Source organism: Spea bombifrons, chromosome 2 (assembly GCF_027358695.1).
Source record: "Spea bombifrons isolate aSpeBom1 chromosome 2, aSpeBom1.2.pri, whole genome shotgun sequence".
NCBI classification, from domain to species: Eukaryota; Metazoa; Chordata; class Amphibia; order Anura; family Pelobatidae; genus Spea; species Spea bombifrons.
In genome coordinates, this window is record NC_071088.1 from 60,079,140 (window position 1) to 60,092,660 (window position 13,521).

Consider the following 13,521-nt stretch of genomic DNA (forward strand, 5'->3'; position numbering starts at 1 on the left):
TTTCTTCAAAAGTAGAAGGCATTGATTTTATGTGAGATCTCAAAGCTATGGAAATGTGGTCTCTACCCACAGTTTAAGGTAGCTAATGTCCTTCCTTACATAGTGTCTGCACATGTATACTACTATAATATTACATGGAATAATTTACCTTCTTTACTGTATAATGGATTTATAATACCGTATTTGCTCGATTATAAGACGACCCTGATTATAAGACGACCCCCCAAAATCAAAATATTAATTTAGGAAAAAAACAAAAAGCCTGAATATAAGACTACCCTATAGGAAAAAGTTTTACTAGTAAATATTAATTCATGTAAACTAATTTTCATATGTAATAAAAGCTATGATTGAGAAAAATATATTTTTTATTTCATTTTATTTGCCAACCTGCCCCCCCAGGCTTGCCACTTTGCCCCCAGAAATGCCTTATACCCCCTATTTGCCACTCTGCCCCATGATGTGCCTTTTAACCCTCTATATGCCACTCTGCCTCCAGAAATGTCTTATACCCTCCTATATGCCACTGTGCCCCATGATATGCCTTTTAACCCCCTATATGCCCCTCTGCCCCATGATATGCCTTATACACTCTGGCATATAGGGAGTTAAAAGGCATATCATGGGGCTGAGTGGCATATAGGGGGTTAAAATGCATTTCTGGATATATATATATATATATATATATATATATATATACTGCTAACAGCAATCACACTCCTATCAAGCCAAGGCAGCCAGTACATGCTGGAACCTGGGGATGTTAGAAGTGTGATTACAGCCTCCCTATGCCATGCTACCACCCCCACCCCCCTTACACATCCATGCTATCACACAGACACACTCATTCACAAACATTTGAATACTCATTCATTCCATTAATCACACATACACACACACACACACACACACACACGCTCAAACCCCCCACCCCCTTACCTGAACTGCAGATCTCCCACTCGCAGACTTCTGCAGGGGCCCGGCTGTGAGAGCAACTTCTCTGGCCCCGCCCCCAGAGGAAGGAGGGGGGAGGTAGAGTTATGTGAGGACTGTGCTAGCTTCCTGTTTCCTGCTGCTAATAGCAGAGACGCTGCTCGCGATCAAAGCCCGGTAAGCAGCACGGCCGAAGCAGAATGAGGTCTGATTAGAAGATGACCTCGATTATAAGACGAGGGGTATTTTTCAGAGCATTTGCTCTGGAAAAAACCTCGTCTTATAATCGAGCAAATACGGTAATAATAATGATGAATTACCGGTATATTTATCATCTGCATCTTGTTTTCCAAGCTGTACACATTTTTGATATTGTTTACTGATTTTCTTTTGTGTGAAAATAATTTAACTTGATACCAACCACTGTCAAATGAACTGAGATTGGGTATTAAGAGCCATTACGAACCACTAACAATGTATTTGTTTCAGTTAAAAGTCCATGTAACTGTCTAATTAAATATATTTACAGAAAAATATAATTTTGACATCATGTAGCATATCAGAAAGAATTACCGTGTTTGCTCGATTATAAGACGACCCCCCAAAATCTAAATATTACCGTATTTGCTCGATTATAAGACAAGGTTTTTTTCCAGAGCAAATGCTCTGAAAAATACCCCTCGTCTTATAATCGAGGTCGTCTTCTAATCAGACCTCATTCTGCTTCGGCCGTGCTGCTTACCGGGCTTTGATCGCGAGCAGCGTCTCTGCTATTAGCAGCAGGAAACTGGAAGCTAGCACAGTCCTCACATAACTCTACCTCCCCCCTCCTTCCTCTGGGGGCGGGGCCAGAGAAGTTGCTCGCACAGCCGGGCCCCTGCAGAAGTCTGCGAGTGGGAGATCTGCAGTTCAGGTAAGGGGGTGGGGGGTTTGAGCGTGTGTGTGTGTATGTGTGATTAATGGAATGAATGAGTATTTAAATGTTTGTGAATGAGTGTGTGTGTGATAGCATGAATGTGTAAGGGGGGTGGGGGTGGTAGCATGGCATAGGGAGGCTGTAATCACACTTCTAACATCCCCAGGTTCCAGCATGTACTGGCTGCCTTGGCTTGATAGGAGTGTGATTGCTGTTAGCAGTATATATATATATATATATATATATATATATATATATATATATATAATCTCCAGAACTGCATTTTAACCCCCTATATGCCACTCAGCCACATGATATGCCTTTTAACCCCCTATATGCCAGAGTGGCATATAGGGGTATAAGGCATATCATGGGGCAGAGGGGCATATAGGGGGTTAAAAGGCATATCATGGGGCACAGTGGCATATAGGAGGGTATAAGACATTTCTGGAGGCAGAGTGGCATATAGAGGGTTAAAAGGCACATCATGGGGCAGAGTGGCAAATAGGGGGGTATAAGGCATTTCTGGGGGCAGAGTGGCATGCCTGGGGGCAGATGTGCATAACTGGGGGGGCAGGTTGGCAAATAAAAGGAAATAAAAAATATATTTTTCTCAATCATAGCTTTTATTAAATATGAAAATTAGTTTACATGAATTAATATTTACTAGTAAAACTTTTTTCCTATAGGGTAGTCTTATATTCAGGCTTTTTGTTTTTTTCCTAAATTAATATTTTTATTTTGGGGGGTCGTCTTATAATCGAGCAAATACGGTAATTTAGGAAAAAAACATGAATATAAGACTATAGGAAAAAAAGTTTTACTAGTAAATATAAATGTAAACTATTTTTTCATATTTAATAAAAGCTATGATTGAGAAAAATATATATATTTTTTTATTTCCTTTTATTTGCCAACCTGCCCCCCCAGTTATGCACATCTGCCCCCAGAAATGCCTTATACCCCCTATTTGCCACTCTGCCCCATGATGTGCCTTTTAACCCTCTATATGCCAGAGAGGGGTTAAAAGGCATATCATGGGACAGAGTGGCATATAGGGGGTTAAAAGGCATTTCTGGAGGTGCGTATATATATATATATATATATATATATATAACTGCTAACAACACTCCTATCAAGTCAAGGCAGCCAGTACATGCTGGAACCTGGGGATGGTAGGAGTGTGAGTACAGCCTCCCTATGCCATGCTACCACCACCACCCACCTTACACATCCATGCTATCACACACACACACACATTCATTCACAAACATTTAAATACTCATTCATGCCATTAATCACACATACTTGCTCAAAAACCCTCCCCCACCCCCTTACCTGAAACGCAGATCTCTCACTCGAAGACTTCTGCAGGGGCCCGGCTGTGCGAGCAACTTCTCTGGCCCTGCCCCCAGAGGAAAGAGGGGGGAGGCAGAGTTATGTGACACTCTACTAGCTTCCTGTTCTCCTGCTGCTAGAAGAAAAGACGCTGCTCGCGACCAAAGCACCGGTAAGCAGCCTGGCAACCTAATCGAGGTCTGATTACCTCGTCTTATAATCTGAAAACTTCATCTTATAATCGAGCAAATACGGTAATTAAGATGGTGGCTAGAAAACAAAAACACCTCTGGCATTCTAGAATAGAAGCCCCAAGAGGATTCCTGTTAGGCCCTCTGAAGAAGATAGTGGCACATGTACATACAGTGGATATAAAAAGTCTACACACCCATGTAAAAAAATGCCAGGTTCTTGTGATGTTAAAGAACAAGACAAAGATAAACCTTTGAGGGGGGAGGGGGGACAAAAAACTCACCTGGTTGCATACGTGTGCACACCCTTAAACTAATACTTTATTGAAGCACCTTTTGATTTTATTACAGCAATCAGTCTTTTTGGGTAGGAGAATATTTGCCCATCCTTCTTTGCCAAAGCGCTCCAAATCTGTCAGATTGCAAGGACATCTCCTGTGCACAGCCCTCTTCAGATCACCCCACGGATGTTCAATTGGATTCAGGTCTGGGCTCTGGCTGGGCCATTCCAAAACGTTAATCTCCTTCTGGTGAAGCCATGCTTTTGTGGATTTGGATGTATGCTTTGGGTCGTTGTCGAGATGAAAGGTGAACTTCATCTTCAGCTTCCTAATGGATGCCTGAATGTTTTGTGCCAAAATTGCCTGGTATTTGAAACATAATTCCCTCCACCCAGACTAAGACCCCAGGTCCAGCTGAAGAAAACCAGCCCCAAAGCATGATGCTGCCACCACCATGCTTCACTGTGGGTATGGTGTTCTTTGGGTGATGTGCAGTGTTGTTTTTGCATCAAACATATCTTTTGGAATTATGGTTTCATCAGACCAGAACACATTTTCCCACATGCTTTTGGGAGACTTGATGTTTGTTTTTGCAAACTTCAGCCGGGCTTGGATGTTTTTCTTTGTAAGAAAAGGCTTTTGCTCTGAGATGCAACTAAGCAAATGTCAGGTAAATCGTACTAGAACAGCTGAACTTTGTGATTAATCAGAGTCACTTTAAATGATGGCAGGTGTGTAATGACTTCTATTTAACATGAGTTTGAATTTGATTGGTTAATTCTGAACACAGCCCCAGCCCCAGTTATAAGAGGGTGTGCACACTTATGCAACCAGGTTATCATGAGTCCCCCCCCCCTTCAAAGATGTCAGTTTGTTTTGCAATTGAATTGTTCACATTATAGGTCACATTAAAGGTGGAAATAGTTCTGACATGATTTATCTTTGTCTCATCCTTTAACATCACAAGGACCTGACATTTTAACAGGGGTATGTAGACTTTTTATATCCACTGTTCATACATACATAAATACATACAATACAATACAATACATACATGCATTGCACAAATCAGATTTCAGAAATATCCCAATATAGCTTGGTTGACCGCTAAAAGCATGAAGTGCCAACAGCTAACAAAAGACATATATGTGGATGCAACTTCTATTTTTATAGCAGCATACTCCGGACATATTTAACCGGTCCTATTGGCTAGTCTGAAGCCAATATATATATATATATATATATATATATATATATATATATATATATATATATATATATATATATATATATACACACACACATATACACACACACACAAAGTTTTGTTCACATAAGGCATTAGGGAATGAAAACAATAACTATAAGATATTCAACTGACACCACATTGTTACCAAAATGTCCATTTAAACCCACAATGAAAACCAGATCCCCCAGCTTTCATCTTTGAGGGTTGCACTCACCAAAAGCATAAGTGACCCCCTCCCTCCCTGGCCCGAAGAAAGGCTGGATCTACTTGGTCCCTCTCTGAATGTAGGGGCCACTGGAGTTGTTTAAGGGAAGGAGCTCCCCATGGGAAGGGTACCATGCCTCCCCTCTTGCACACACAAGTAACTTGGGACTTTATTTGAGATATGCACAGTTTAACTTCCTGAAATAACTGCTTTCCAAACAGCAGGCAATCTGTGAATTAGTGTGAATGAATATGTGTGAATTTATGTATCTATGCAAGTGTGTTATAGCATATATGTGGATGTGTAACTGGGGAGGGAGGAAAGATAGCACAGACAAGATGTTTGGGTACAAAGGTTGCACAAATATGCTGTTTGGGGACAAAGATGGCAAGTCCTATGCATCGGATCTGGGTGTTGGGGGGGTCCTGTGGATGCAATCTGGGGGCAAGGACAGGCCTTCGAGGTGTGTGACATGTGATATATGTCTGCAAGTTAGGGTTTACATTAACTTCTTATTTGATCTATACCTAGGCGGACCTAAGCATTTGTGATAACATAATGAATTATTCAATGCTGCTGCTGTTATACCAATGATATTCTGCACTTTAGTTACTTTTTCATTTAATTTTACCCATCACAAGATTATTCTGTTTTACATATCTGCACCTAAATTAACAGTGCCATACATGGTTAGTAATACTGTTGTAGTGGTATAAAAAAAGTTTATTTGAAAAACAAAAGTATACATTGGAAGATCGCTACTGCTTCTAGCATATTTTGACAAGCAGAACTATGACAGATAAATTGCTTATTTGAGCCACGATATTAAGAAATATGGCTACAACCAGTACATTTGTAGGTTTAACAGAAAACTCAACCTTTCATATAAATGGTTTATGGTTGTAATTTTTTTGGTGTGTATGGGTTTAAGTATTTCCTTTAGCCAACTTCTGTTGGAACATACAACCTTTACGATTACCATGAAAGTTGATGGCCGCAACCCCACTACTGTTCACAAAAATGGCACCTGTCCTCTCTGACAGAAAGAATCCAAGCATTTATGCTGGCAATTAAATGGTTAATGTAGCTAGGGCCTAACATAGCTTTCTATATCTGTTTACACTGAGAAGTAATCAACTAAAGACTTAAAACCTTGTCTTTCAGACTGATTTAGATGTGTTTCCCCCCCATTAAATATATTTTCCTCCATTAATGGAAGCATGTTTCTTATTTGCAATGAGATGTATAAAAATGGCTGGGCAGTGTCATAAAAAAATAAAATATCAGTTCTTAAAATTGATTGATGAACAATTTCCTGGCTTAAAAATAAACATTTAAAACATGATCCAATATTCATAGACCAGGAGATGATGATGATACACTTAATCTGTAAAAGAAAAAGGAAAAAAACACTTTAAAATCCATGATTATCTTTTTAAAATGAAAACAGACGTGCCAATATTTATAATGAAAAACTACGATTGTTCTAGATATGGAACAATCACCATGGAAACTGACTATTCTAGGTTAGTGAGACATTTAGAACTACAGAAGCAAGCCATGATGAACTTTAACCAGGGTGATCTATAAGCTTATCAGAGCCAAAGACACAATTGAGCAGATTCTAAGGCTTCTTGATGCCACAGCAGAGATTGTTTGGACTAATTGAGATTGAGCAGACTGACCAATAGACAGAAAGACATGGGTGGTCCATTAGAAAAGCCTCCCTCTAAGGGCATTTATGCGTGCTAAGGGACAGTGCAGGTTCACACACTGCCCATTATGTATGCATCACGGCAGAAGAAACCTCACTATATACCGTATGTTCTCTGTAATCTCTTGCAGAGGCTTTATTGAGAACCCTGGAAAACTACCTCAAGTCCAGTAACTGGCACAGAAGATGCCATAGAAGAAACTTTGCCACTAAGATGTTGTGTTAAGGACACTTTGTGCTATACCACCTATTCCTAAGTAGGGAACAGATCACTGTCAGAGACCGTTGCAGGCTGATCTTCAGCTTGCCTAGAGACTACTCATCATTGACAACCTTGATGAGAGGGGTTAATTCCCAGCCCTGATCCCCCAACCCTTGGACTTTTGTCATACCCCACCCTGAATCCTCAGGTGTTATTCCGCAAAGCCCCTATTTCTGCACCCCTGGAACTGTTCTTTTTTTATTGTATGATGTGATTACTGTTGCTTCTCTGTTTTTGTTTGCATGACTTTCGGTTTCAGGTATACTGTTAGTTATTAACGGTATACCAATGCTATCACTGTATTGTACTGTTCTCTGCTGTGTTGCAGTTTACTTGTATGTAATATATGATCAGTTCTTGAATAAATTACCTTGTATACATATAGGTCAAGGTGTAACTGGAAAATCAATAGCATCTATCCCTAAATAAAAAGTAAATTAAAAAGGCTGATGGATAGACCCACTTACCTATCTATAATACTGTTGTTTTGCTCCAACTCGTATGTCACAGCTTTCATTTCGTCCCTGAGTTGTAAAATTCTGTAATAAATGTATTGAACAAGAATTATTTCTAATAAATAAAACTACTCTTAGCCAATGTAAAGAGCTGAATATTTTGTAATATGAGGCAAAACTAGTATAAGCGTGATGTCTTTCCATTCACCCCTGTATGCCTCCCAACTTTCACGCTTTATGAGGGACAGTCCTGATTTTTCCACTCTATCCTGCTGAGCTCTACCTCTGTCCCGCTTCTCTGGGCAGAGGTAGAGCTCAAAGGGGACAATGGAGAATGTATACTACTCATGTGCAGAATTGTGCGCATGCATGGACATTCTACCTCCCAAACACCACCCCCTGGCATCCTGATGACGGGGAGTAAAAGTCGGGAGGTATGCCAGTGTTTTAACAAGCTCTCTATTTAATATTATTCTTTTTCTCATCTTGAATTTTAGAAAATCCTAATTTTTGTTATGCTCTTCTCCTAATAGCTGCTCCTAATTAGGAGGTTGGATTATTTTCAAAGTTTTTATATGGCTCAACCATCAGCAGCAAAATGTGTATCTTGTGGCCATCTTAGTACCATGAGATGTGACGCCAGGGAATATTGCACAACAGGGATTATACCACAGAACTAGGATCTAGTTAACAGGAAGCATGCAGAGCTACCCCTGTTTGATGTAACGTACATTTGAAGAAAAAATAATGTATACCCCCATTGCAGTTAACCCATCAGGGTATAATATGAAGACATAACGGCTGTGTTTACCATAAAACTGGTTCCTACCTACCATGAATACTCTTAGTTTCTCAGCTTAGTGTTCATTGAAAGCACCCTCTATGTCTGATAGGCTCTTGTAGCGTTTTATGGGTTAGCTTATATAGGAATTAAATTGCTGATCGATCTTCCTGAGGTCGTCTGTCAATATGCGCTTTCCTGTATTAACTATGTCTCCTCTAATTATGGACTCACATGCTTTGCTATGACATATTCAGAAAAAAATAGTAAGAATAGTAAGATTTTGAGCAGAAAATACATACAAAATGATTGTAGGCACATAAAAAATCTTTCAGTCAGGCCAGATTGGGCAAGAATACGTTTGAAATGCTCTAAAACTTTTGAAGCTGAGGGACTTAAAATAGATGTGTCCAACTTAACTCAGAAAATGCTGCACTTGGACAAATGCTGCCCAGCTAATAATTCCATAATTCTCTAAATTTTTCCCTTCCTGTTGTAGAGTCAACGGTTAAATAAGGATCATGAGGGCATGAAGTTTTGAAGCAAGTTCAGAGAAGGGCTACTAAAATGGTAATGGTTTGTAGGATAAAAGTACATATGTAATCCTGTGTAAAGACATCCATAAACTGAACTAACCTAGCCGTCTTTGTAATGTTTTTTCCTAATGCTTCCATGGCCATCATATGTGAAAAATAAACTCTGATTATATATATATTTATCATGGCATTGTACAACAATGGCTGCATAGTAAACCTATTAGCTGAAAAGATGCATTTCACATTTTCCTCCACGTCAGCCCTAGTTTCTAGTAACTGAAATAAAGGATATGTGAGATGCACAGAATCCCACAGCTATAATCATTGGGTTACTGAAACATGCCGCTATATTTAACATCACTGTATATAAAAAAAGAAGAGAAATGCACATGGAAACGATATAAATAAAAGCTTTGTTGCCACTCTGTGTCTAATGCTGAGGTAACAGCCTCAGAACCACTGAGCGGCAATTTGGTGCAGCAATGAAATATGAGCATCAGTACAATCCTTGTTATATATTACAATCTTGCAAGAACATTTTCTCCTTCTATTCCAGTATGCCTTAATATAAGTCTGTTAATTTTCACAGTCTCCCTCTTTTAATAGTGTCATGGAATGTGCTGGTGCTTTATAGACAAATGTGACGTAAAGTCTTTGCAATGGAGTCTGTGTTAAATGGAGTAGTCCATATGCCTGAGAGGCGGTAGTTGGGCCCACCAGCTTGGTCTGGTAGCATACAGGTCTGCTGTATTGCATTTAGTTTTGATGAGTTATTTTATATAGGCTGGATAAAAAACCGGGACAAGTGACCAGTACGTGTAATGTTTTAGGACAAGCAAAACGCAGACATGACTACGCAGGTACACATGACACTCAACCAGGACCAGAAAAGTATAAGCAAAGGCTTGTAGCCTATCACAAGGAGATGAGATGATACGAAGTATGGGTAGTCTGTGGGACATGGTTTACCAATGTATTTAACAATCTGTACTGCTTTACTGAAATTCCCAGTTTGTAAGAACTTTTATCTTAGATGGCTCAATACAGGATCATACAATATATATCACATTTCTGTGATAGCATGGCATTGCTAACATGGGAGTGCCCTTGAACAGTATTCCTTTTACTAATCGATGGCTGTTCCCATTAATAAGTTGCCCTTCATTAGTGATAACATTTAACTGTTCATCAGGACCTGGAAAATAACAGTCATTATAACCTTGTAACCTTTCTTGCATATGTAATGCATTAAGCTAAATACATTGGTTGCAAAGCTGCTGAACAACAGCCATGACTTCCCTTATGTGAAGTAAAACAAAATAATAAACAGCCGCAATACAGAACCCATTATTGAATGTATATTTTGAATACATTTTTATAAAAATATAATACATTTACAGATTCCAAAAAGAATGCGTAATATCTCAAATATTTTGACTTTTTCACCTCCCACTGGTCTCAGTGTTCTCCACTATTGATCCTGTGCGTGACCTCGACTATTCTGTTTTCTTATCTCAGCTCTGATATAGGACTATCCTGAACTTGGCTCTGATGTCAACTACCCTCAACTCTGGCTTCCTGGCTACAGCTTGCCCTGACGATCTTCCGTGTGTACCCTTAAGGTTTGTCCCCAGTCTTGGAAAACCATCAGAAAGCCCTGAGGCCGCTGATGGTGGTGTCTTACCTACACAACCTAGGTTGACTGCCCTCACGGGAGGCCACTGCAGCTGGCAGTGGTTATGCATACTATTAGGCCTCTTATCTGCACATTAAGCCTTCTTCATGAGGAACAGGTGTTGTTTCATGTGATCCCGTCTATTCTGATTAACCTGGGCTTTCTGTAGTTCCATGCTCACAATACTGTCATCGACTGGAGCACCAGGCAAATAACATCCTGGGGATTCACAGTCTCATATCCTGGGGACTCGCGACACTGGCTACGTTAGCAGCGGCAACGTCTCCTGTTGTTCTGCATCAGCCATACAAACAGTACGCGGTTGCATTCGACAAGAAGGAGAGACTCCCACTCACAGACCCTATGACTGTCCCATAGACTTACTTCCTGGAACCGGGTCTCTCCCATTATGCGTCCCTGGCTAATGAAGCCAATGGATGCCTATATTGAGATGAACCTAAGAAGGTTCATCCGAGGTTCCACGTCACCCGTCCAATGGGGCAGCAGAGAGGGTAAACTAGCCCCGAGGCATTCAATTTGTCCCTTCTATGTGTCTCTGTTGAAGCCCTGGGTCTGCAGCTGCTTCACTGCTCTGGCTCTTGCTCCCGTTCAGGTGGAGGACGATGAGTAATACGTAGTTCAGTCTATCCTCTAAGCCTCCAGTACCTGATAAACTGGAGGGGGTTTGGTCCTGAGGAGCGTTCCTGTGTCTTGTTACAGCAGACATTTGCTTTAAAGGGATCCATGTATAAAGTGGATATGGATGCAAAAGGTGATCATTGTTAACCTTGTTTGCACAAGCTTACCCAGAATCCCTTGTAGTTGTGGCAGTACTACCAGGTTTCTGAGGGAAAAACAAGTCTTCTAACTTGTCTGGTGGGTATAGACTAGTGTTTAATAATGCCTCAGCTACCCTTGTAATTTGATTTTTATGACATTAAACAGAGGAAAGAACAAAATGAGACATATGCTAAGGTTTATTTGCTTAACATAGTAGAGTGTGTCAATGATTTTTCTGGAAAGTGGAACAGCACCTTTAATATTAACTCACCTAAGTGTAAGATCATCTTGGGTGTCATTAGGGTAAGAGGCTTGTGGACTATGGTTTGAGTGCACTGGATATACTTGCAGCATTCTTTCAGACAATCTATCCATAGCCTGTGAGAGGGAGAGGACGAACCACAGTCAATATGTTGCTTGCAAGTAATATAGCAGCACAAATAACAAAATAAATAACCACATTTATTTCATAACGTGAGCTAAGCAGGTATTCCTCGAAATTCTGGGCGGGTAGAAGGTTGGAAAATACCTTATTTACAGATTCCTCGTAACTTCGAAGTTCCCGAAAGCACTCTATCAGGTATCCATTTATAAGGCCTAAGTGGTTCTGAATCTCGTTAATTGCCCTAAAAAAAAAAAAAAAAAGTATAAAATGTACAAAATACGCACATTTCTAGTATTTTGAACATTACCAGAAATCAAATATATTTGCTTTTTTAATATAATACTACAGTTAACCAAGGTTAATGATGCAAGTTGTTGGTTCTATATATTTGCCACTAAGACAAACCAAATAATTGTTAAACATGACATATCTATGGTACTGTTCCGCATTTTCTACATCTGAATGTAAAAAAAAAAATTTGCAAATTATGAGTATGTTAACAAATGCCACTATGCATAAACCTTTAGAGGCATTACTGATGAGAAGCTTCTACTACCCTAGGTGATGAGATTCTCATGACACCATACATTGATTGGCGATTATTTGTGGGTGTGTCCTATGAACAAGGATGCATTTTCATGAGCCTTCTCACCTCATTTTGGCTGCATGTTCTGACAATGCTGTCTGATACATCAGTGCAACCTCATCTTGAAAAATAGATAGAACTTTTTTGGCCAGATTTCCTAGGTTAACCCTGTGGGCGTAGAGAATAAAAGCAATTACAAAACAAAACAGTCGCATCAGACAAGAGTGACAGAAAATTAGAACTCACACTTACTTGTCCAGTTTGTGAATTTGCTCTTCATTGTATCCAAGCCCTAAAAATAATAAAAAAATATTCTAAAACAGTCATACGTAGAGACAGGTATCCCTACCTGGGAACTTGGTAAGCTAAAGGGACCTCTCCATTTGTTGGGGGTGGCTTCATAAGGGGATAGGCTTGCTGGGCATTAAGGCAGGGATAGCCTTATGAGAGCAGGCAGCATGAGGGAGAGTGGGTGGAGTTTAGAGAAATTGAAGTATTGGGTATTAAATCTTAGTTTGTTTAACTAAGCAGTTTGTTTAAATGTAGAACATTAACATGTTAGTCAGCAAACATGTCAATTGCACAGGTAGGCTTCTATCCTGAACCAAGCCACTTAGGGTATGATGGTTCACTGATTCCAGAAGTACATTAAAAAAATCAGTAAATGGCCAATGCAAATGTTACAAAGGGAGAACAACAGCCATAACATTTGTCACAACCTATATTTTATATATATATACACACACACACACACACATATATATCATTTTCTTTGGAACTGGCAAACACAAAAACATGAAAGAGAACGGTTTACGTGTTTCTAAAAAAGTGTTTCCTGGAATGATCCACAATTTTTATCAACACTCCACATTTCGATACTATTTTTACACATATAAGGCTTTTGACTATAGGAGTTGTTTTTTGGCCAGAGATGGAAGGAATCAGTTGCATATCCTTTCTGGGAGTGCGGCAGCCGAAGAAAAAAGGGGATAAATTACATCTGCAGCATCCCTACATGATGTCTGCAAGTGTGAGAATGCAGCCATACTTTACCATGCCTGCAGAAACACGAACTATCAACAAGGCTTTACCAAAGCATTTTGGCCAAAGCGCAAAGAGCTCTTATACCATGCCAAAGCACTCGTCAAGAATCCAGTAGCCACCAGGCACCTGTAGTGTGGCTGGTTTTCCAGCCCACATTAATATATTTTATGAGAAGGAACAGACTTTATAT

General features: G+C 39.8%; 1 protein-coding gene across 1 annotated transcript in view; it reads right to left on the reverse strand.

Moving 5' to 3' along the window:
* Positions 1–6,340: 6,340 nt before the first annotated feature.
* Positions 6,341–13,521, reverse strand: part of IKBKE (inhibitor of nuclear factor kappa B kinase subunit epsilon) — a 33,099-nt gene continuing 25,918 nt past the window's right edge. Inside the window, exons 16-21 of the mRNA XM_053454422.1 lie at positions 12,540–12,579; positions 12,354–12,455; positions 11,846–11,942; positions 11,588–11,694; positions 7,557–7,628; positions 6,341–6,500 (exon numbers count right to left, since the gene is read on the reverse strand). Coding sequence (XP_053310397.1) covers positions 6,467–6,500; positions 7,557–7,628; positions 11,588–11,694; positions 11,846–11,942; positions 12,354–12,455; positions 12,540–12,579 — 452 coding nt within the window. The 3' untranslated portion in view covers positions 6,341–6,466. The remainder of the gene's footprint in view (positions 6,501–7,556; positions 7,629–11,587; positions 11,695–11,845; positions 11,943–12,353; positions 12,456–12,539; positions 12,580–13,521) is intronic.